The sequence below is a fragment of the Amphiura filiformis genome, chromosome 11 (assembly GCF_039555335.1).
Source record: "Amphiura filiformis chromosome 11, Afil_fr2py, whole genome shotgun sequence".
NCBI lineage: Eukaryota > Metazoa > Echinodermata > Ophiuroidea > Amphilepidida > Amphiuridae > Amphiura > Amphiura filiformis.
The window spans coordinates 36,256,229-36,282,706 of NC_092638.1; the positions used below are offsets into that span (position 1 = coordinate 36,256,229).

Genomic DNA, 26,478 nt, shown 5'->3' on the forward strand with positions numbered 1-26,478 from the left:
CAATATATCGTATGCAAGAGATAAAGTATCAGTACTTCAAAGCTTGAAATTAAAACTGTACCACAATTTGCTTTCTTACTCTCTATAGGCCACCTCGCTTCTCAGTTCTCAATGGCTCCATCAGTGTCTAGCAGCCAACACCCGCTGCATGTCGGATATTTTCTACCGGGAACCAGACGCCTTAAGACATGAAATCTCCATCGCCATAGCAACAGCAGCCAACCAGGGAGAGAAACAACTCATTGAATTGACCAATAAGCTTTGTGCTGTGCTGCAGGTAAGACATGAATTTGGCAAAGAGATTAGAACCAGTGATGCCAACGCCGCCCCTTAGGCGCACAATTGGGCTACTTGGCGATCACTTGCCGCTACTCAAAAAAGCATAAAATTGGGCTACTTTTGACAGTCTCAGGCCGCGGCACTAATTTGATGTATTTTCCTTTCAATTTAGCCGATTTATAAAGGTTTTGAGTCTCTGAAGCTCCAAATTGAAATTACAATGGGTTTTGTGACCATTTATTGATCGGTCAGTAACTTCCCAGTAAGTACCGGAAGTTTCAAAGTCAAGTGTTTTTCCGCCCAATTGGGTGTTTTGCGTTCTAAATTCGGGTAAATCCGCCCAAATATCCGGTATTAGGCGCTATCTATGGAAGCTTAGAAAATTGGGCTACTTGAGAATCCTTTACCGCGGCCTGGCGAGTCAATGCGCCGCGCCTTGAAGCTGAAAAGTTTTGGCAACACTGATTAGAACCAAAGAGTGCAGACTTCACCATGTTGGTTTGATATGCATGTTAACTAACCTAGTGTCCCGGTCTTGATCAGTAAAACCCTGATATAGAATGATAAATAGTAAGCCATAAATAATTTGAAATGAGATGATTGATGTAGTAATTGGTGTTTCCATGTGGTTGTACTAATTCAAGTTTTTTATTATTTTTATCTGCAGATTGCTCCTCATCACTTTCCATGTGAGGAGATGGTAATAACAGAGGGCAAAGTTCAGACTGATATGCAATTCCCAACATCGGCTGTACTAGTGGTTAGTTGTAGACAGGACCCAAAAACTACCAGGAAAGAGTGAGTAGACTATAGTATGTCTAGTGTTAAGTTGAGAGTAACGCCATGTTGGATTTCGCAGTGGCAGATTTGTTTTTTATGCGGTTCCGTCGCCAGCCGAATAAATTCTTTGTATAGTCTGTTGTAATGAAAATTCTGTAAGCTAACAATTTTATTCATTGCTAGCAGTCCCAATATGTACACAAAAGTTTGGAATTGCCAGATTTCTCCATAAACTGCTCATATTGATAAAGGCAGTAAATGCAATCCAGTATCAAAACTGGGTTTGTCCGTCACTTATAGTTTTGGTACCTACACATTTATGGTTGAAGTAGCTAAGAGATGGCTTCAAGACCCAACCGCCGGTTGACCACTGGCAGAACCGCTAGTATTCATGTTCTATTGTTCTGAACAATAGAAATCAGGCTCAATCATTGGTTCTACCAGCAGGGTACCGGTAGTTGGGTTTTGAAACCATACCTAAATGGGTGTGGTTAGGTGGCACATCATAAAAGTTTTAGAAATTTAAGACAGGTAGCAAACCTGAAACATAACACATGAATTATGCCTTTAATTTGTCATTGCAGGGCTTCTTTATACCAAGCCCCATGGGCCAGGATATCATGTTATGGCATAGGACATAGAGTCAAGAAAACAGGACAGACAGCTCTGCTAGAAGTAGTCAGCTATCCAGCAGATGCCACCATCAACAGTTCTGCCCGGTTTGACAGCGCCACCAAGCCACAACATCGAACCCTACCCAACAGGGATCTTGCCTTGCGATAAAGTCCATGTGAAGATTGGCGTATCACCTGTGCCAGGATACATGGTATCAATCCACGGACTACCGTCAGAGTTCCCGTTAACGATGGCGTTCTTAGAAGCACTAATGGGCTGCTAAAAAAAAAAAAAGACAACTCTGCTAAACCAAAGGAAGAGGTTAATGAAAGGGAACAGATTTTAGAAAAGCCAGTTCACATTCAGGCTTCAGTTCTTGCAAGAGCCATAGAATTGGTGATGAATTACATGTGGCATTCTGCTATCCCTTCTGTTATGAAGGAATACCTGTTCCACACCTTAGCCCAGCTTCTACGCCTTATGTACAAGAGCGAGGTGACAGCCAATGTGGCCAGTGCTAGTACATGTCTTCCCTTCGCATTGCTTACTCAACTCCAACAGCTTCAGACAGAGTTAAAGAAGCTGTTTGAGCATGAGTCCATGTCATCCAGTCCATTAACTCCACTCTCTCCTGGACAGTATTCCTCTTACTTCCAATCCTTAATGGAATTATGCTTGGCGGTGGCTGAAATTACTTCACCGCCCGGTTTTGGAGGTCACCTAACAAGTCCTGTGACAAGTGTGAGCTCGGCTCCGCCAAGTCCTCCACCGCCTTCACAATTGAGTCCGCAAAGTGCAGCTAAGAGGAAAAAGATCAAGATGAGACGAATGGGGGCTGCACGACGCAGCCCGCGCACGAGTGAAAGTGAAAATGCCGATGCAGGAGAAGGACAAGGGAAGCCCGAAGACATGCTATGGTTTCATAGAGCTCTCACTGTATCTTTGATTCTGAGACATTTGGTAGACGGCAATACAGCTGGATTGTCGGTGACCCAGGATGCCATATGTGACGCCCATCAGGGTGTGGTGTCGCCGTCAAATCACTCCCGACTACTCGTCATCTCTGGAATTCCACCAACCATGGAGGAGAAGACGATCAGACGTGCTATCGAACGAGCTTGCAATTCGCACGGTGGTCTGTACAAAGGGGAGTTGTGGGTTCCTACAAAAGATGTGCAATTTGGGGTGACTGCTGATGGAGCCAAGGCAAAATTAGCAGAAGCTGAAGAAGTAGGGGATGAGGATGAGAGTGCGAAGGAGGAGAGGAAGGAGGCCAAGGAGGAAAGTGCAGTATCTAGTGAGGAGCAGCAATCAGAGGTGGTTCAACAAGCTGAGGCTGGTCCTCAACTAGAACAGGTTGTCGATGCTCCATCACCTGAAGATCCTGATCTAACAAAAGAAGCATCAGACAGTGATAAGCAATCAGAATCCAGTACACCAAAAGAGGAAGACAAACCTTTATCAGGTGATAAAACATCGTCGTCTGATAGTGACGGGGATAAACCAGATGACAAGCAAGAAACTAAACGGTATGTTAAGGGTTACGCTGTACTGGAAGTCCGCGCCAAATCTAAGTTGGATGATATCGAGAACACTTTGTTAAACAGCAAAGCCCTTCAGGACACCTTCCAACTTGAGGATGGCACTGTCATGGACGTCACTGGGGAAGATCTCCTCACCATATCGACTGTCAATCCAACCTTGCTGACGGAAACGTGCGACATGGATGGCTTTCTAGAATATCTCCAGCAGAAGCTGCTTACTCCAAAACCAGCTCACAGTCTGAGGAGAGGTCCAAGGGACGTCTTAGAACATATCTTCACCAGTTGTTACGCAGCTGAGCAAAGTCTGAAGCTGCACACAGACGGTAAAGAGAAAGAAATGGAACCAACCGAGATCTGTCTCAGCAAAGAACAGATCTTATCGCAAGCTCCTGGTAATCTCATGTTGGAATTATTTGAGGCTATCAGGACTCCGAAGAAGAGTTGCGGAGATTATGTGTCGCAGGTGTTGAAGCAGTATGGTGTGAACCAGCCGACTCTCAAGAAGAGGCAGGCGGGTAAGAGACTTTCATTGTTTGACTTTTCTAGTTGAAATCCATATACCCCATATGATTTGTAATCTTCCCCACAGGAGTGTGAATTTCAAATGAGGTTACCTGAATGGGTGAATCATTTTGAAATCTACAACCGCTGTGTTGGAGGTTAAAAGTTGTTTATACGTCAATGATTCACACATGCACAAGACGTTTCAGTCATCACTCGATCAGTGAATACAGTGCTTAAAACTGGGATCCCTGGTTTATTATAAAAACTTAATTTTATGGTAATTATAGCACTTTGGGCTTAATCTTTCACATGGTATTTTAATACACCATTAGGCATTTCAATCATGGAAAAAGAAATTCAAAAAAAATGTTGCTTTGGAGCAAATCAAGCATGGCTTTAAGTGAATAAAACTTAATGTTTTTCAATTACGTACACTGTGTAAAACTTTGTGTCCCAGTTATATTTTTATGTGGAGTTGCATATGTTCAATTTTAAACTGGGTGCGAATGTGGAGCTGATATTGCCCGGTCGATCGATCGCTGCATCGATTTTCTGTCCTCAAGTTTCTATGGGTATTATTTTGTACAGAGTGTCTTATCTCATTATTAAGGATCTATTTAAAAGGTTTTTATATAGTTATAGTTTATAATAACATGGAGTTTTCTTCTGAAAACAAAAACAAACAACAATGATATGTGCATTTTTCAACAACAAAAGGATAATACCGAAATTTTTTTCCATCACAGGTAAAGGCCATAGTGGTAAAGAGCAAACAAGAAGATTTACCAAAAAAGGTCAACAATTTACAGGCAAGGAGAGGCTATCAGTACAGACTGTGCCTTCATCAAGGTAAACATTTGAGCTAGGCAGTTCTTGAGTAGTATTGCTCAAATAAACTTTTTCTAAAACAATGTGAATTAAGGGCTGGGGTATGAGCGTTTGGACAGTATTTATTTTGGGACATTAGAGCACATCAGACATATCGATTGCATTCTGAATACGAAAAATGTCATTCTGATATCAAATAATTTTGATTTTTTGAAATTCGCAATTTAATACACATTTTATGGTAAATCATTAAAATTGATATTTTGATATTTAACAGTACTTGAAGTAAACTTTATAAATCTGATGATTTATACTTAAAGTGTATGTAGGTGGGATAAAAAGCCGACGATCAATTCAAAATTTTGACCTTTCGTATTGAAGATATGGATTTTTTTTTTTTTTTTTTTTTAAACAAAAATAAGGTCTTTTTTGGGAAAAAATCCGTATCTTCAATATGAAAGGTCAAAATTTTCAATTGACCGTCAGCTTTTCCTCCTGCTACATACACTTTAAAATATATCATTAGATTTATATAATTTACTTTGGACTGTTATATATCAAAATGTGAAAAATATCAAATTTTTATAATTTGTCATAAAATTTGTATTATATTGTGATTTTGAAAAAATGAAAATTATTTGATATCAGAAAGACATGCTTCGTATTCAGAATGCAATTCGATAGGTCTGAGGTGCTCTCATGTTCCACAAAAAATACTGTCGAAACGCAATAAACGCTCATTTTGGATCCCTTAAGGGCAGAGTAATGGGAGAGAACATGGACCTTTTCGGGCTTCATTATTTCTGAATTGTATGTCCAAAGTATATAAAACTATACATTTTTGGAAAGGAAATGAGTCAAGGAATCCCATGGTGACGTCAGATTTGTTCAAAAATCTCAAGTTTTTGAAAAATCACAAAATTCACTTTTTACCCCAATTTTTTGTGACAACTTAGAAAAAAATCCGTTCGGAGTGAAAAAATTCAGTTAGCTTTTCATGAAGAAGAGACATGAACTTAGGGAAGGTTTTTTATTTTTTGAAATTAAGTCTCTTTTTTGAAATATTGAAAAAACATGTGAAAAAAGCCATTTTGTCACTCTATTAAGCTAAAAATTGCACATAATGGTGTATATTTTTGTTTAAAACAAATATTTTGAAAAATGAAAAAACCTTCCCTAGACTTTGATGTACTCTAAAGGATAGTGCAAAAGTTTACCCTTTGCTTGCATATTTTTCGAGTTATCTTGTCACAAAATCGCATAATATTGTCAAAAGTGAACTCTGAGAAATCGACGTTTTAGTAAAAAATGTCAAAATTATGCACAAAACGTCCTTAAATTTTAAAAGCGGTAAGACTTTCACACTTGTAAAAGCTGTATCTGGTGCATGGTCTAAATATGCATCTTTTTTGCACCAATGAATCTATAATCTCTGCTTTCAGTGCGCCAAAATTCAAAATAATTAAAAAATCTAAGTGGCATTTTGACTGCAAATTTTTGTTTTGTTTACACCACATTTGCTGGCGTTAACAAAATACCGAATGCGCCTTGACTCATGTTGGATATACGCGCATGAGAGTTAGCCAGCGTCACGCGACGCGAATCTCGTGGCGTAATCACAATATTTCGCATTCAGCGCATTTCTGACTCATTATTTCCGCCAATTTACTAAGCTGTCTTGAGCCATGTGACTTTTTAGAGTTGAAAAGAGTGAAATAAATCAAGCAAAAATACGAATAAATATTAGCAAGTTGTATTTTATCAGTTTCAAGTGAAAGAATACATCTTAGTGTTGATAAATATCAAAAAATATCAAATTCGGTCGTAGACGAATGTGTCTTCCATTACTCTGGCCTTAAGATATACTGTTCATGAAAGTTCACATGTGTGTTGGTATATTCAATGATTAAAGTTTAAAACGTTTGATCCATGCACAAGAAAGTTATTCCTACCTCTTGGAATTTTCAGATGGTTACTCCATCTTTCATCAGCGAGACTGTTGATCAAGTCTAAGGTCAAAAAGGTCACAACCTGATGATCATCATCACAGTCTCAGTGATGAAAGATGGAGTAACCATCTGAAAATTCCTAGAGGTAGGAATAACTTTCTTGTGTTTGAATCAAAAGTTTTTAAACTTTAATTGGAGAATAAAGGTACTGTGTTTAGATGCTGTCGTGCATCTATCGTCTCATATAACACAGGTGACATCATTATCACCAAAAAAAATTTTCCACCCAAATTCAAATAAAAAATATTAAGCATAAGTGTAGCAAATTTTAATCAAATTAAATCCTACAGTTTACAAGGAATTACCTAAGATTTAGAATCGATCAGTCCCGTTGTTGGTATGTGCCTCCAATTGGTTCAAATAGCACTTAAGTGTATCACTTTGACTCACACTTAAACCATGTTATATTGTGTAATATCACACAGCTAAGAACCAATAAGATTGCAGGAACTTTCTCAAGTATTTAAGAATCAAAGATATACTCTTGTCACTTTCCATAAGATTTATGTAGGCTACATGGCTGTGATTTCATGCACCAGTTCTGATCAGTAGTGCATTTGTAAGCACCTCCAAACGTAGACATTTATATGATATATTAATCGAAACAGGATGTATATAGTTCACTGAATTAGGTGCAAGAGGTTGCAAACAGCTATTCCAGATGAAATCTGTACAACACCAATGGAAGACATGACCTTGATGAGTATAATCCATTTGAATTTGAAATCTACGCCCTGTGTGGGAGATTAGAGTCACATCTTCCATAGAGGGTGATGGTGTTCAAGTGGAATAATCCAGTGTTACTAAGAGCCGACCTCCTTCAGAGGTTATAGGTTAGGTGGTATGATTTTATGTGTGTAAAATATATGTCCTTGGTATAGCGATTAACTTTTAAGATTGTGTGTCCGCAATTGTTGGGTCACACTGTGTTTAAATTTTGTTACAGATGTTAAAAAATGTCTACTGTATATTGATTAGCAACAGAGACACACCAGTTGCTTGGTTGACCACCATATTGGGCAATTCCATTTAAAATCCACACTACCCCTGTGGAAGATTTAGCTGAAGTCTTCCACAGAGGGAGTATAAGTTTTGAATAGAAGAGATAATTGGGTAACTTCCATTTGAAATACTCATTCCAGTTGTGGGAGATATAGATAAAGCCATAATACAGGGGGAGTATGGGTTTCAAAATGGTCAACTGTAACCAATTATATTTGAAAAACATACTCCTCCTGTGGAAGATATTTCCAAAATCTTCCACATGATCTTCCACAATCTTTCACATGGATAGTATGAATTTCAAGTGGAATAGCCCAATTTTTGCATTCTGTTTCATCACCTGTTTCATTTCTCATTTTTCAGGTACACACCAGGTTCAGAAAAGAAAAGCAAGAGACAAGACAAGTGGACCGGTGACAAAAAAAGCCCTGAAGACAAAGTCGAGGAGAAAGGGTTGACGTTAGTAGGGTTCTTACATTATGTGACAGACAAAGCCAAAGAAGATGTGACTGCTGTTTGGAGGGCTATACTAGCATGTGGATTTGATCTTCATTGTGATTGGTAAGTAATAGCCAAGCTTGTAAGCAGTCAAGTTAGCTCAATCGATAAGGCGTTTGACTCTGATGTGTCGGTGTGTGGCAATGCCAGTTAAAGACCCGGCGCAATCCCTGTTGGTTCTAATGATATTGAGCTAACTTGAAATTTTCCTAGGCACGGAACTAACTGCTTATTGTGTCGGTTTCCTGTACGAGACTTGAGGAGCTGATCCTGGCTGCGATGGTTTATTGTGGTATGTATAGGGTGTGTGATGCTGAGCTGCAAGTCCCTGATAGGCTAGCTCACATCACACACTATAGGTGGCGCTATTCGTCCATAGGGAAGTGGTATTCGTCCATAGGGAAGTGGAATGTGCATGTACGGTCTAAAAATGGCTTTACTGTGGGGCTCAATGGAGAAAATCACTAAAAATTAATTTTGACAACCAAAACCTAAGTGATGTTGACTTATGTTGGTACTGGCATGATACTGGATTCATAAACTATCACATAGTGCAATCCATGTTCCACCAAGTCGACACTCGATTTAGCTCAAAAGCAATTTGTGTGTAAATCAAGACCATCCAAAACAGCTTTCTTACAGTAAAGAATAGGAGGTCATCTGGGGTCACATACAGTAGTGTGCATTGTACATGTGCCTGCTGTCACAATTTCACACACAAAATTTTGGGCAATTTGATGACGCTAGTTTTGTCTGTAACTTCAGAAGTATATGCACTAGAAACATGATTGACCCCTTATTGTTTAGGTAATTTAATTCTCTTTCAAATGAAAGAACTTTCAGCTAAAAATATTGAACTTCAAAATTTTATGAACATCCCTATCCCTGATTGTTGCTAAATGGGTTATATGGTGTGTCTATAATAGTGTCAGCAAATTCCTGTAAAGTACACTGAGGCTTGTGGATTTACGGACGCAATAATCACTGCGCTTTTTTTTGGTTTTGTCCCTGAAAGTTAATTGTGTTGAAATGGGGTAGCGATTACAGCAGCACATTCATGTCGGTATATTCTAAGTATCTCCTAACCATTGCAGAACATTGATTTACTCTTTGGAGATGTGGTGCTATGTTGTTTAAACTTTGAACCACTAGTCAAAATATTTGTATAAATCAAAAGCTGTTTTGTTTCGAATATAAGGTTTTTATAGGGTAGATGGCAAAGTGAGAGAAATATGAATTTTAATGACAACAAGTGGCTTCGGTCACAAAATTAACATCCCAGTTTTGTGATTTCTTTTGTGCCTAATTCTAGTTTGTTTTGCCTTTCACCCTGCCATTTATTAATTTTGTAAATCAACCTATCCATCTGATTTTTTTGCAGTGCTGCCAGGCTACACCACTCAGCAGCCGTAGAATCACTAAAACACTGGACATTTGAAATGGATATAGCTTTAGTCAAATACATCAATAGTCTCTGTCGCAAATTGGCTGTCACACCTGCTAGGCTACATCCACACGAAGTGTATATGACCGAGGCAGAGATGACGAGTCCCAAATATAGTTGTTTGCATGGTAAGTGAGTTTTGCAGATGTTTTAAAATTCAAAGTGAACATAAAAAAAGTTACTGTGATTTGACAATTTAAGATGCTAGTTCTAAAAGAGGGTTGAGTCACATTGAGTGCATTTTGAGGTAAATAGCAAAGGTTTTTATGGCTTTCAACAACTTTTCCTAACCTTTGTACAAGAGGCAACCATTGTTAATCTGTGATGAATCCACACTTATACGTGTTACGCACGAGTGTGTACAATTCGTCATGCCTGGAACCTGTGTGCGTATACATGCTTACATCTTGAATTCAGTATTTTGGAGGAATAGCGGTTAAACATTGCCATTTTATTCTGTAGTTTATTGCTGATATCAACAGAGAAATCATTGATCTGAAATAACCATGGGAATTAGACTATCTTTAGCTTGATTTCATTGTTAAAAGGGATTCAATCATGTTTTGCCATTAACAACTCTCTTCAGTAGCATCTGCATGGTCTCTTGGGCAGCTAAAGCTGCCCTCGCGAAGTAAATCACACAGACAACACTGACGCATCATTGTTAAACAGTGATGAACATGCTGAAACATGATCAAACAATTTTGATATTTTTTTGGAAAAATACCAACTGATATAAGAAGTTAGTTTCATATGTAAATGAAGTAAATCCATTTTTTATTTTCAGGCAACGCCCCGGAGGTTCTACGTCTACGTTTCGCCTTACTGCAATCGCTTAACAACAACTTCGAGAGCTACTTCATCCCCCTAGCTGACCTTCGACCTTCGAACACCTTGACCCAAAGTACTGCTGCCTTACTATCCCGTGCCCGCGGGTTGCTATTCTACGATACCAAAATGAAATTCTTTAATGCAGTTCTAGATGCTACTGCACAAAGAAACCTAGACCAAGCTGCTCCGGAGATCACGCTGGATCCTTTGGAGACTGTGGCAGGTAAAGTCATTTCTGATTGAATTGTCTAAAAGGTGTTGATAATAGTACAAATTAAAGCCATAACGTACGATTTCCGAGTGTGTATAGTGAGCATTGCACTAAAAATGCTTTGCCCTGTAAAAAAATTGATAACACTGCCCTCTAATGTCAGTATGATACAGAAGGGACAGTATGAGAAAAGGAGCGAGCACAAGACTGGTACAATGTATGATTGACTTACATAAAAATTGACTATGAAGACAATGTCCGTATCGGCATGAACAATCAATACCTACAATCTTAGATATAATTGTTAGAACACTTTAAGGGATCTAAAATGAGCGTTTATTGCGTTTCGACAGTATTTTTTGAGGACATGAGAGCACCTCAGACCAATCGAATTGCATTCTGAATACGAAGCATGTCTTTCTGATATCAAATAATTTTCATTTTTTGAAAATCACAATATAATACCAATTTTATGACAAATTATAAAAATTAAATATTTTTCAAATTTTGATATATAACAGTCCTCAAGTAAATTATATAAATCTAATGATATATTCTTAAAGTGTATGTAGCAGGGAGGAAAAGCCGACGGTCAATTGAAAATTTTGACCTTTCATATTGAAGATATAGATTTTTTCCCCAAAAGACCTAATTTTTTTGGTGTTTTGGGAAAAAAATCCATATCTTCAATACTGAAAATCAAAATTTTCAAATGATCGTCGGCATTTCATCCCACCTACATACACGTTAAGAATAAATTTATAAAGTTTACTTCGAGTACTGTTTAATATCAAAAATATCAAGTTTTAATGATTTGCCATAAAATGTGTATTAAATTGCAATTTCAAAAACCAAAATTATTTGATATCAGAATGACATTCTTCGTATTCAGAATGCAATTCGATATGTCTGATGTGCTCTAATGTCCCAAAATAAATACTGCCCAAACGTTCATACCCCACCCCTTAAAGGTCTTATTTGAAATGTTCCCCCTTCTACCCCCGTACAATGTTGGTATTATGCTCATCTTCACTGTATCTTATACCAACATTGTTTGGTGGGGAATGGGGAGGGGGTACGTGTAAGATGAACATTGAGACAACACTATTATAATTCTTAGTTTCCAGTAACTCATATAGTGTGCACACTATACTAAGAAGAGCATGGAAATTTGAGTATGTGTTCAAAAACAGTTTTTATCTGGGATTGTAGGTGTGAGTAAGTGGCTAGTCCAGTTGAATAATCTCTTCAGCGGCTAAAGAAAACTTGTGGATGCTATAGTCTTGTTTTAAACTACTGTACTGATATTTCATATCCTTTTTATACATGCAGGTGAGGCCCAGGAATGTCTGTCCACACAGTTCTGCCAAGCCGCTAGACAACTGTCCACTGTACCATCGTCTAAGTTGTGTGTGAAAATTGCCAGCGGTGGCGACCCTACGTATGCTTTCAATGTTAGGCTAACTGGAGAGGAAGTCCATGGAACAAGTAAGTTGATGATGGTACTTGACAAAAGTGTTGAAATACTTTAATGAATTAGGCCATGTCAATGACCCGCCTCCCCCTTACCAATATTAAAGTCTACAATTATGCCAGTTGCCAATACCTGTTAAATATAATGCTGTAATACAGAGCAAGGACGGTAGAGAAATTTCAACTGGCTAAGTGAAATGGATGAGTTTAGTAAGGACCTTTAGTATATTATTTGTAGTCACAGGCTTAATGTGTAGCAGAAGAGAGATGAGCTGAGGGGAGGGGGAAGAGGACAGGAGAGGGCAGCTGAGGGAAAGGGGAAGAGAGGAGAGAGAATATACCAGCAAGAGAATTTGAGAGGCTGATTGTCTTCTTAAGAAAACATGCAATAAGCATCATAGGCATCCCTGAGTATGACCTCAACTATCATCAACCACATCCAACCGCCGAGCCATCGCACATCGGTGGGGTTTGCAAAAGATTTCTTATGCCAGCTACTCTTGGAGCATCATACATTCATCCCCCGCCTCAGGTGCTCTAGCAGATCGCACAACCTTCACAAGGGCCAACTTGGTCTCCAACAGAAGATCATTTCTTCCATACTCTGTGCAGACATTTAAAATGCATGCTCTACCAACGCATGTAGCTTCAAACTAGGATTTGCAGAGCTTCAAATGCGAGGTTAATTAACTATCTTGATACCAACCCATAATACTCATTGGAGTTACCTTAATAGATAACTACTGTTAATGCAAAAATAAAAAATCCAGAATTTAGGTTATTTAGTGTTTCTAGAAAAAGTCAAGGAATTTGAAAAAAGTACTAACATTGCCATTTAATATCTCCTTTGCTAAGACCAATATCTTGGAATTGTTGTCCTTTATTGAGTAGCATTTTTGCAATAAAATAAATTAAAAACCAGATTTATGCAGTGGGTATAAAGGAGAGAAATTCACATTTAAACAAATTATCGGATTTCAAAAATTAAGCTGATTTGATGAACTTGGCAACATGCTAAAAACATGCCGTGTACATAGTCTATGGGGTTTTCCAATCACATAAAATTACATAAGTCAAAAACGCTCTTTTGGAAAAAATTAAAAAATTGGCAGGTGAGTTTTTCTCACCCATCTACACATTCTGTACTATTTTCAAGCAAATCTGTGCATGACACGATAGCCGTAAAAACCACCTTACAAATTTTTTTAAAACACACCAACCAATAAGCACCTTTACCTCATTGTCCGTGTTTCCATAATTTTCTGCTCATATTCATTGTTTGAATGCTATTCTTACAGGTGGATCCTTCCGTCATTTCTTGGGTCATGTGACCAGGGAGTTACAAAGTTCTGTACTAGGTTTGCTAATACCATGCCCTAGCGGGGCCATGGGGAAGAACAAAGGACGCTACATTCTAAAACCGGGACCTATGACTTTCCCTGAAGAAAAAATGCTGCAATTTTTTGGTCAGGTAAGTGGTGTTCATGAGCTAGAGCTTAAGATTATCGTTTAAAAACTTGTCAGAGTTTGCAGCTGTCATTTGTTACTTTATATAAACAATTTGCAAAGCTGACATTGCAGAACTAAAAAAAGCTTGGTCCGTCGTATGAGTGCACAAATGATTGTATGTGACATTTGTTATATACTTCCAAGCTTATTTAAAGTTCTACTTTCATTGTCTGCTTTGACAAGCCCAAAAATGCTTCTGTGCAAAACTTACTAAAATACACATACGGTCCAACCTTTTTTTTATCCGGCCATGATGGGACCAAGTATTGTCTGGATAAGTGAAAAATCCGGATAAGTGAATTACATGTAATTCTGCATCGACTGTCTCAAGTACTGAAATTGGGACAACAAAAGATTGTTTCAGCAATAACACCAAAAGATGATTTGAGTGCTTTGTGCAACATAGAATATGTCATTCTAAGCATTCAGAGCATGGATTTAAAGTGTGAAATCATCAAAAACATGTTTTCCTGTGAAGATTTCACAGCCGGATAACAGAGAGATTCATATAAAAGAGGTGCAGATGAGAGAGGTTGGACTGCATCAAGTTCTTGCACTCACGTATGGTTTGTCTCTGCTAACCTTTGGTAGTGTATCCAGGCTACTTATCTGCAGTTAATGGTAGTCTAGCATAAACTTTTTATGTTGAATGCTAATACTCAGTTTGTCTTTGTTAATTTTTTCATTTCAGCTTCTAGGTATAGCACTGCGAGCTGACATCCCCTTGGCTTTAGACTTATTAGAGACCTTTTGGAAGTGCCTTGTTGGTGTGGAGATAGACTTAGAACAAGACTTAGTGGAAGCTGATATGGTCACACACCAGTACATTAAGAGAATAAATGAGGTATGTTCATTTGGTTTTCAGTTTCAATTATGATATTTGAAGAGTATATATTAGATTTAGACTTGGATCAAGATCTGAAAATGCTGACATGGTCACACACCATAAAGAAGGCATAGCTTTGTCAAGCTCCCTGTGATTCATTGACTCGTAGCATCATTCTTGTCTTTTTTAATTTTTTCAGTGTAAATTGTTGTATCCGTATTGAACTAAATTTTGTATAAGTTGTACGACACCAGTGCATTAAGAGGGTAAATGGGTATGAAATGTTGGTTTACCAAAAAAAAATCCAATTAAAATATTTCTTCAAGTTGAAGACTTTGGCCTGAGGTAGCTCTAACAAGTTTTAATCTGTATCAGTTCATCCAGATCCAGGATTTATAAACTTTGCTCAACCATTTATCAATGAGGTTTACCAGCAAACTTGTGTCTAATTTAAAACTATATATGTGACATGATCTGGTCCATGGGGGCGAAAGGCGGCAAATTTGAAACTGAGATAAAGGCAAAAATATGGAGTAAAAAACAATAAAATATATAAGAAAATGCACATCACAAAACCTCATAACATTAGAACCAAGTATGCTAGACCTTTGGTGTTTTCAGTATATAATAGCCTAATGTTACTACAAGGTGATAATTATAGTAACTCAATTTTGAAAAATGCCTCCTTTGGCCCCCATCATGGAGCAGATCGTGTCACATATGGAAGAAATACAATTTTCAAGAAAAAGGGTTCTTTTGGGCATTTACTCCTGTCACAAATTGACAAAGTTGATTACCTTTTAAAATTCAAACAAACATACCAAATTCTACAAGACACTGGCGATAGAAGGAACAGCCCTCATGAATATGCGAGAATTCATATCACATACAAAGCAGAAGGACTTTGCCTGTTGGTGCGCTATCTCTACCGCTTTAATCTATGGTTACATTCCCTTTGTTTTGCAGTCACCAGATGAAGAATCCTTCAAAGCATTATGCTCAGAGTTGTGTGCAGGACATGGGTCAGAGGTCGAAGGTGAAACCCCAGATGACCCTTACCTGAAGTTTATTTATCACAGTATGAATGGAAATGAAGTTGAACTTTGCCCTGGAGGCAGGAATATCATTGTCAGGTATGAGTATACAGGTGTTTTTCACTCTGGCATTTGTCTTTTTTATTTTGAAGAAATTTTTACTCTATCTTACGCTCACCAATTTTTTTCCCTGACATAGTGACGGAAATGCAGAAATTTCCATGCCATGTCATGTGAATAAACTTAAAACTGGCATTTGTCATGTTTGCTGGATCTTAACAATCACAAAATTGCATGGTCAAAACGTTTTGTAAACTTCAACTGCCATCCAGTTTATTGCCAAATTATAAGAGGATTTGTATTTTTAATTTTTTGCATGAAAATGCACTTACAAGTGAAAATTTCATAGTGATGATGTTCAGTATCCTACGGATAAATCACAGAGAATGAACGCTATTTTCATCAGCCCATTTTCAAAAAGCGGAGCAGGAAGCAAACAAGCAATCGTCATATTTCGCCTGTGGATAAAGTTTATAGTTAAGGTTACATTGTGTTTTTGTCATTAAAATTTGAGGTTACTCCTTCATGTAATTTCACACAAATAGGGTTAATATGTGACCATCCTCCATTAAGTGGTAGTAAAGTCGGCTCTAGACCATTTTCTGTTTATTGCAGATTTTGTAACAATGTACTTTCAGCTTTAGAATGACACCTCAACCAGCTTCATCTGACATCTGGAAGTAAAGTTATGGTTCATCAAAGGTCAAATTTCTTATATATTTTACATAGAAATCCATATATTGTTTTTGATTGTATCTCTAAATGGTAAATGCCGACTTTACGACCAGTTTGTGGTGGATGGGCACATATTAGGATTAATGTATGTTAGGGGTATGATTAGGCTTAGGATTAGGGTTATAGCTTACACAAAATAATTACATGAAGGATAGACCAAAATTTGCCTCTATTAAATGTCCTTCTTTTGGAAAATAACCCTTAATGTTTCATAGAATAAATATGGTACAATGTATCTTAAAGGAAGGTGAAATGATATATTTGGAAAATCGAATTCTTTAAAACTTACCTATAACATAAAATGTCGTCCCTTTCAAACATTCATGCATAAAGAACATGTAAATGTTCCTTGCAAATGTGACTAATTCCTTATGGAATTTTGGTAGTCTACAGTGTTTTTATTATGATAATAATCATGATCATGTAATTAATTGATACCAAATTAGAGATCCTATTTTTCTCCTTAACATATTGAAATTAGGAGTTCCAAATTGGTGTATTTCCGAAGATATGATCATAAAACTGTTGAATTAGTCTAAAATATGGTATACCACATTTGAGACTAATTCAAAAGTTTTTTGATGATTTCTCCAGAAATATATCAATTTGGAATGCCTAATTTCAGCATGTTAATGAGAAAAATATGAGCTTTCACCTAATACCAAAATCAGCATTTTGATGGGGTAAAGTGGGGGATGAGGTTGTCAATCAGGTTACCCACCTTTAATGGTAGGCCTCAATGTAAGATAGAAAGCACAAGTTGAAAAAAATCTGACAACCCACCTTTAATTCATTAATATGCAGTTGGGAGAAACGGTTACAGTACACATCAGCAATAAAAGAGATGCGCATGAGAGAGCTGGCTAGCGAAGAGCGGATGTTGGCAGTGAGATGCGGGTTGGCTAGCGTAGTACCCATACAGCTTGTGACGATGATGACGCCCACTGATATGGAGATTAGGACATGTGGAATGCCAACGGTAGACTTGAATTTCCTGAAGGTAAGTTCGGAAAATAAACCTGCAGGAAATTCCACACTATAGCAGACCGGCCAACTGTCCCTTATTTTGAGGGACTGTCCCTCAATTGGGGTTTACCAAAGTGAAAAAGAGGGATAGTCCTGTTTTTTGACAATTTTAGTGGTGGCAAATTTAAATATAAGAACAGCAGAAAATGATGCAAATTTCACTTTAAAATTTTGCTATAGCATTCTCTTTAGTCTATTGTGATAGAGACCTGCAAAACCTTCCCTGAATTCTGAAAGTATTGAACACCGCAAGTCTTTGAATTTGTAGGTACCTGGTTTTGTACATGTACAAGGTTTTGTTCTCAATGTCCCTCTTTCTGACTTTGGTAGGTTGGCAGGTCTGCTATAGTGGGAAACTGCTGCTTTTGTAAAAGTTCTACTTAAAAAGACGTGTTTTGTTCAGTGTTAGTTATGTTCCAGTGCATACGGCATAAATGTGTGCGAGTAAAAAAGACAAATGCACTTTCGCACATGCATTTGCATGGAGAACCTTGATTTGGTTGGAAGGTTGATTATTGGTAACAAGGGTTGGTAGTAGTAGCTCTAAAGTGAATTTCTTATTTCTTCAGTGGTTGGAGCTGTGCGCATCGCGTACACAAGCATAAACACACTTTAGGTGCTGAAGCCCTGCACTTTGTTAAAAATCATATAAAATCAGCCGGTTTTTTTTGTTGCGATTTTAGCCATTAAGTCCCCCGCATAACTTTGAAAGAGGGGCTGAGCCTCCCGCAGGAAAAGATCCTGGACACGCCGGTGTTGGCGTGAGACCGTGAGAAAGTGCCGGAATGTGTGAGACTCGCGTCCAATGCGTGAGTGTTGACAGCCCCTTGATTATTACGCTTTTAACCAGATTGTATTTTTATGCCTCCACCGCGAGGCATACTGTTTTTGCACCAGGCTGTCCGAGCTTCCGTGCTTCCGTCCGGATGCTGTGGATCTCGGGCATGGATGGGCGGATTGACTTCAGATTTTCAGGATAGTTGGGTCGTGGTCAAAAACTCTGGATACTTTTTTTGGGTGATGTTCAAGGTCATATACTGAGGTCAAAGGTCATTTGAGGTCAAATTACTAAAAACTGTTGTATGGGCATGAAACTTGGTAGATACAGTCAACATTTAGAGCCAAATTTTTGGAAGGTCTAAATATTGTCTTATGGGCATGAAACTTGGTGGGTACAGTCAACATTTAGAGTTAATTTTTTGGAAGGTCATTTTGGGGTCATCAGGGGTCATCTAAGGTCAAATTGATAAAATTGGTCGTATGGGCATGAAACTTGGTAGGTACAGTCAACATTTAGAGCCAAATTCTTGGAAGGTCATTTCAGGGTCATCCAAGGTCACCCAGGGGTCATCTGAGTTCAAATTACTAAAAATTGTCATATGGGCATGAAACTTGGTAGGTACAATCAACATTTAGAGCCAAAATTTTGGATGGTCATTTCGGGGTCATCTAAGGTCAAATTAATAAAATTGGTCATATGGGCATGAAACTTGGTGGGTACAGTCAACATTAAGCCAAATTTTTGGCATGTCATTTTGGGGTCATCCAGGGTCACCCAAGGGTCATCTGAGGTCAAATTACTAAAAATGGATTTGTACACATTTAAATCGCCCCATGGTGGAGGCATCCCATTCGACGCCGTGCATCGAAAACCGTGACGTTTCTAGTTCTAGTGTCTTCCTGTGTCTTCATTCTATGGCTTTCTATGGCTTTTTGTGTCATTCGGCCTTCTTGCTGTATATGCTATACCCAGAGTATGTAACTATTTTCACAGTATTAAATATTATTTTTCTGTACACAGGCACACACTATGTATCAAGTAGGCCTTGTAGAGACAGACACACATATAGAATACTTCTGGAATGCCTTGGAGGGGTTCTCACAAGAAGAGCTCTGTCGGTTTATCAAGTTTGCCTGTAATCAGGAGCGTATACCTTGCTCTTGCCCGTGTCATGATGGTGAGGTTGACGCCACACATGTGCCTCCATATCCAATGAAGATAGCACCGCCTGATGGGGCTAGTGGTGAGTAGGAGTTTTGCAGGGTTGCAGATTTTTTTTTTTTTTGAAAAAAGTGTAAAATAGAGCACGCAATTTTATTTTATTTTTATTCGTTCTTCAGGGATGTAAGTTTTCTGTAATTTTACAGAATTCAGATTTTTTTGTAGTCCAGATTTACGCAATTTCTTTTATTTTCGGGCCATTTGGGGGCTTTTTAGCCCAAATTTTCACGCTTTTCCCCCCAATTTTCCATATTTTTTCTTCAGGGTTACTTGTATCCCTGGTTCTTATTTTGCCTGGGGGTACTAGCACTGTTTTTCAGGGGTACCCAGGCGTCAAAAATGTATCAAAATCCAAGTACATTAAAATAAAAATATGTGACCCACTCTGACAAAACCAAGTCGCATTTTTGACATTTCATCGATTTAATAAAAATGTAAGCATGTGACAATCAGCTTTAAAATGGTACCAAAATTATATAAGTAGCATCAATACTTTTCAAGATATGGATAAATTTGTAAATGATACTTTGATATTTTTGCCAAATTGCTATTATGAGTAATGGACCAATTAGTTTCCTGCCTTACACAGGATTTAATAGGGATTATCACAATTCAACTGTTATTTATTGATTAAATAAACCTCTTTTTAATAAGTACTTTCAAGGATTTGAAAGTCCACTTAGTCCCACAGTCAAATACCATGAAATCAAGAATTCCAAAATTTGATTTTTTTTATGGGAATGTCATCTTTAAAGGCCTATAACTCAAAAACATGTCCGTCGACTTGTGCCAGGTCACATATGAGAAATACAGATAATAACATAAAGTTGCACATACAATAATACATTTGAATACACAGGCCAGCTGGGATTACATTAGATGCACATACTGTGTAGGAGAATTTTAAGTATCATAATTACACACACAAAAAACACTAAAAATTGACAAAATGTGTATCAACTTTCACTTCATATATTATGAAACTGAAAATTTTCATCATGATTGCCTCATCTAACTACACCACCAAATGATCAACAACTATAGGCCATTTTGTTCATAATACTGCCCTCCCATGGCAAAAGGGCATAATATTTGAGATAATTGATTAAAACTGTACTCAGGCTGTATTGACGTGTAAACATCTCAAAAAAAGTATCTAACCCTCCTTAAGAAATGGCCATTATTCAAAAAGGGACTATTGTATTACAAATCTGTAAAATGTGTTGGAAGCAGAATTAATTTCCCAGAAAACAATGTAGTGAGCTCCAGATTTGAAAGTTGCACTAACATACAATACAAAAACACTCACGATATCATTACACAGAGTTCCTTCCATTATACAGAATACAAAATCAGTACAATTTACTGCAACTTTCAAATCTTGGGTTACATTGATTTAAATGTATCGCTGTGACATCAAAATGTGCGGAAATAAATTCTGCTTCTAACACATTTTACAGATTTGTTATACAGTCGCCAGTTTTTGAATAATGGTCATTATTTAAGGGGGGTTAGTTACTTTTTTTGAGATGTTTACATGGTAACCCACCCTAATTGGGGTACTATTTATTATACTGTTCAGCGAATTATTTCAGTGGTGTCTTGTCTGCTCTGATCATCGCGTAAAAAAAACTAGATCACACGATGCTATGCAGTTTTTAAAAAAAGAGAAAAAAAGTTCCAAGGCCTTTATCAAATGCAATTTACAGCTTTAAAAGTAAAAAAAAAAAGATCCTGACCTACTGACCTTAATTTTTTTTTATGTTATGCCAATCAAACAATATTTTTTATTGCTTAGGCTCTTTTGCCATGGGATGTCAGAATATGTCATCTATTTTATGAGATATGGTGCAATGACAGATCACTGATCCCTGTAATGCCAGATAATGCCGGGTATTGTATTATATCCCAAATGCAATTCTATAGTGTTGTCATACAGCACACCCCATGTAGTTTATAGTAGGGCTTACAAAATAGTATTGACATTTGCTGATTCAATCAGAAGCAATAGCAGATTTTCAGCAAAATTTCTGTTAAAATGAATAATAGAATAATTCAACTTCTGCAATTTTCTTGAGCAAACGCTGCATAAATGTAATGCACGCTGGAGACATGAGACAAATCTTTTTTTTTTTTTTTTTTTTTTGGTCAAAGTACCAACACAGTGTCAAAGCCTTATTTTAGGTATGAGGTAGTCCGAGTATATTTACTTCACAATAATTATGAAACAAGCAGGGTTGTTTGATTTAAATCACGCCAATATAAATCACTGATTTAAATCACAATTTAAGTCACATGATTTTTTTCAAAAAAAATCATTGATTTAAATCAACTTTAGTTAAATTTCTTTCTTAAATTGACAGTTTTACTTCATTTCTAATGCTTCTACAACATTTGGATACAATTACTATACCTCTATGGTGACATTTTATCTATTGCTATAAATGCATCTTCAATGTGCAGAATTCAAAAGGTTTTCCCCATGATTTTAGCCAAATATTTTCTTAGAAATATTCACATGTAAAAACATGTTTTGAATATGACTAGCATTCTACTGCTCTCTTTTGAATTTATTATGGGTTATAGCAGTTCTTGTAATAAAAAACAAAATAAAAAATCGATACAAATTAAAAAAAATCCAATTTAATTTTTTTTTTTAATAATTAACCCTGGAAACAAGGAATGTATCCATCAACAGGTGAGGTATATTGGGATGTGTGTTTTGGAAGATAAAGATTTAGTTATATATTATTGTAAGAGTCACATGTGACTGGAGATGCATAATGGTTACGGGAACTTATTGTCTGCCCTTCGTATGTAATGATATAAACAACTTTTAACTTTCTTAAATTCATAATTGCAGAAATATAATCACATGATAAATGATGGATAGTTACAGGCTCGTGAAATTGAAAAACCCATCTTTCACTTTGTGATTAGGCCTATATTTTATACTCTGCATCCCTGCTTACCTATAAAATTTAACCTTACGTAAATACTGAAACAGAATGCAGGGACTATCTAAGGATTTCCCCTATTTGAACAGAAATTTGAAGCTAAAGAAAAGAAAGAAACAAATAACAAGCAAAGAGACAAATAAACCAGAACAATAACATAACGATACTAAAAATAGATACAGCCTTGACCTGGTTTTCTTCCCTAGTTGAAGAAAACAATAAACAAAAGGTTATGGTCAACATATTTCAAGTTCATGAGGCGTAACAGCTCAAGAAAAAAATATCTCTGAAAGTATTGTTGGAATATTGGTTCCTTACGGTGATTGTGATGGCTGGCACCATTTTTATCCAGTTTTAGCCATTTAAATCCACAACATGCGCATATTTTGGGGGTGCTAGTCCCCCGGGGTAAAAGCAGGGGGCAGCCAAAACGAAGGGGCGGTGGAAGAAGAAGGGGCGGCAAAAAGAATTAGTAAAGAAAAAAGGCGGGAAAAACGTGACCATCCACCTCAACTGAGCCCGGATGTCGCCAGTGCCACTATTGAGATATGCTCCATTGAACTTAATAACAGGAAACAAAGGATTTATTGACTGTTTTATTGATTTTTCACTACTTAAATGTCAAGTACTATAGACATGATATACATCATTTTATTTTTAAATCTAATTTCAAGCAGAAAATTTTGGTTGAATATCTCAAAAATGATGATTGGCAACTTCAGGGCTCAGTTGTGCTGGATGGTCACAAATTTGAATTTTTTGAGAAAATGGTACTATACATCAAAATGTGTTGCTTTTAGGGCCTATAGTCTTTTTTTTTTTTTTTTTTTTTTTTTTTTGCTCTTCACTTTTTCAAACCACCGGAAAAAAAATGGGGTCAACCTTTTCAGGCTGTTGAGGAAGGCGGCAAAATTGAATTTTCTTCAGCCCCCCGGGGTTAGAGCGGCCACGGTACGCCACTGCACAATGTGTGATTTGCTTGCAGCAACACCCTCAATTTTTGAAGTATTTCACCCTACACTACTGTAATTTCATGGGTTGAAAGTATCCATGTTGCATATATTAAGCTAATATTTAATACATTTTTGAAGTTGCAGATTTGATCGCAAGCAAATTTTAAACTGAACATTAGTATTATAGCAGATTTTCAGCTAAATTTTGTTAAAATAAAAGATAGAATAAAAAACTAGATATATTGCATCCTTAGTAAGGCTGCGAAGTCTAGCCGTGACATTGAAATGACCTCTGATGACCTGGAAATGACCTTCACCACATATTTTGCATCATATCCACATAACGTATACTAATTTCGATTCAAATTGAACAAACTTTGCAATTTGACCCCTTTTGACCTTTGGTTGACCTCTGGTGACCTTGAAATGACATCCATTATATTTTGAATCATATCAAGATCACATACACTAATTTTCATTTAAATTGGACAAACTTTAGAACTTGACCCCTTTTGACCTTTGGTTGACCTCTGGTGACCTTGAAATGACCTCCAATATATTTTGAATCATATCAAGATCACATATACTAATTTTCATTTCAATCGGACAAACTTTAGAATTTTACCCTTTTGACCCCAAAACAGACCCTCCTCCATGTTTAAGCCAAATCTGATTACAATCGTATATGAACATAATGCTAGAGCCCTTTTGGCATTATTCGGATGATCACAGCACGTAATATGCAGAAAATATTGAATTTTAAAGTGATTTTCAGTAATCAACCATTTTTGTCCCCTGTATGACCTTGAACTCAAAATCTGTGAGGACCCCATAGACACCAACTAATGTCAATGCATATAGTCCAGGAGCAAGATCCCACAGGGGGCCTAAATAAGGACTTGGTTCACCCTCCACTACATACAAGGTTTGACACCATAGGTAGTTAGTATGGACCCTCTAGATCACTGCTAGGTAGGTAGTGGACTCAAATTGTGGTATCACTTTTTTTACAGGTCATTTTATGTATGGACGATAATCGCATAAATCACCAAAAAATAGGACAAAATTAAGGGGTAGGGGAGATATAAATTCCAAGAACTCAACTTTTACTCGTGATTTTGAATTCATTTTGGTATCAATATGTAGCTAAATGATTTTCCTAACTTTCTAGTATTATTTTTAAACAAAAACAGGTTTCATTTGAGCATATTTGGAAGTATATAGTCCATAAATGAGTGGTAATCTGATTTTTTAAACCATATGTGTAAAGTTTGACATTGGCCACAAATCTCACAACTATACCACTTTATATTTTCAAAATTGATTCAGTTTCTATTTTAAATTTTGTAATTTAAATTTTAATGTTTTATTTTGTTTTTAATGTTAAGCATATCAAGGGAAACATTATTGTAACAGTTCCAATCATTATAATATGTATGAGTTCGTTGGGGTGTCTGTGGGACGAGGTGTGTGTGTGTGTGTGGGGGGGGGTGTTGGGTGTACATAGGGTATGTGTGGGGGTGAGGGGATGTACATGTCTTAATATGTCACTTCACTGCACCAACTTCCATTTACAAAATCCGTTAAGTTTCCATTGATGTGAATATTTATGTGTAGGACGTGAGTAACCACTGGGAAAAAGACAAAAAATGTTTAAAAAAACCAAAAAACCCAACAAAAACTGATGTTGATTTCCCTCGTATATCAGCATAACATAGAAAAATATTAAGGGGCAGGGGAAAATAAATCATCAGAACTCAATATTTTACTCATGATATTGACTTCATCTTGGTATTAATTCTATTCAATTCAATTTAATATGTATATCTAATTGATTGTTCTAACTTTTTGTATTATTTTAAAAGCAAAGCGACCATTAGTTGTCAGGTAGATACACAGAAACTGTGAGAAAAGGGTACGTTTTCTATGTCTAACAGCGTAAATATGACAATATTAAGGGTAGGGGAAATATAAACTGCCATAACTCAACTTTTACTCATGAAAATGAATTCATCTTGGTATCAAAATGTATCTAAGTGATTGTTCTAACTTTCTAGTATCATTTTAAAGCAAAGCAACCATAAGTTGTCAGACAGATATACAGAAACTGTGAGGAAAAGGTAACTTTTCTATGTCTAACAGCGTGAAGATGACAATATTACGGGGTAGGGGAAATGTAAACTGTCATAACTCAACTTTTACTCATGAAAATGAATTCATCTTGGTATCAAAATATATCCAAGTTATTGGTCTAGCTTTCTAGTATTATCTTAAAGCAAAGCGACCATTATTTGTCAGGCAGATATACAGAAACTGTGAGGAAAAGGTAAATTTTCTATGTCTAACAGCGTAAAATGACAATATTAAGGGGTAGGGGAAATTTATAACTGCCATAACTCAACTTTTACTCATGAAAATGAATTCATCTTGGTATCAAAATGTATCTAAGTGATTGTTCTAACTTTCTAGTATTATTTTAAAGCAAAGCGACCATTATTTGTCAGGTAGATACACAGTATTTGTGAGGAAAAGGTAACTATTCTATGTCTAACAGCATAAATAAATATGACAATATTAAGGGGTAGGGAAATATAAACTGCCACAACTCAACTTTTACTCATGAAAATGAATTCATCTTGGTATCAAAATGTATTTAAGTGATTGTTCTAACTTTCTAGTATTATTTCAAAGCAAAGCGATCATTAGTTGTCAGGTAGATACACAGTAACTGTGAGGAAAGGGTAAATATTCTATGTCTAACAGCGTAAATATGACAATATTATGGGGTAGGGAAATGTAAACTGCCATAACTCAACTTTTACTCATGAAAATGAATTCATCTTGGTATCAAAATATATCTAAGTGATTGGTCTAGCTTTCTAGTATTATTTTAAAGCAAAGCGACCATTATTTGTCAGGCAGTATATACAGAAACTGTGAGGAAAAGGTAATTTTTCTATGTCTAACAGCGTAAAATGACAATATTAAGGGTAGGGAAATATATAACTGCCATAACTCAACTTTTACTCATGAAAATGAATTCATCTTGGTATCAAAATGTATCTGATTGGCTGTTCTAACTTTCTATAAACAAAGCGATCATTAGTTGTCAGGTAGATACACAGAAACTGTCAGAAGAAGTCATTTTCTATATCTAGCAGCGTAATGGACCGTTCACAAACACTTGTAAGGGGAGGGGCCTGATGCAAAAAAATTTCATCGCAAAATATTCTTTGAGCCCCCCCTTTACAGACCTCAAAAATTGTAGGGCCCCCTTTTTGACATCAAAATTATGGGTCAACCCCATAGAAAATCATATAAACTTTTCCAGGAAAATTTTTGATCATTTTTTTTTCAG

At 36.7% G+C, this 26,478-nt stretch overlaps 1 protein-coding gene across 1 annotated transcript in view; it reads left to right on the forward strand.

The window, feature by feature from the left end:
* Positions 1-26,478, forward strand: part of LOC140164796 (probable E3 ubiquitin-protein ligase HECTD4) — a 105,438-nt gene that overhangs the window by 68,950 nt on the left and 10,010 nt on the right. Inside the window, 15 exon segments of the mRNA XM_072188162.1 lie at positions 89-277; positions 947-1,077; positions 1,644-1,776; positions 1,778-1,952; positions 1,955-3,733; positions 4,469-4,571; positions 7,925-8,122; positions 9,441-9,631; positions 10,291-10,557; positions 11,878-12,033; positions 13,317-13,489; positions 14,219-14,371; positions 15,320-15,486; positions 16,987-17,182; positions 19,010-19,232. Coding sequence (XP_072044263.1) covers positions 89-277; positions 947-1,077; positions 1,644-1,776; positions 1,778-1,952; positions 1,955-3,733; positions 4,469-4,571; positions 7,925-8,122; positions 9,441-9,631; positions 10,291-10,557; positions 11,878-12,033; positions 13,317-13,489; positions 14,219-14,371; positions 15,320-15,486; positions 16,987-17,182; positions 19,010-19,232 — 4,234 coding nt within the window.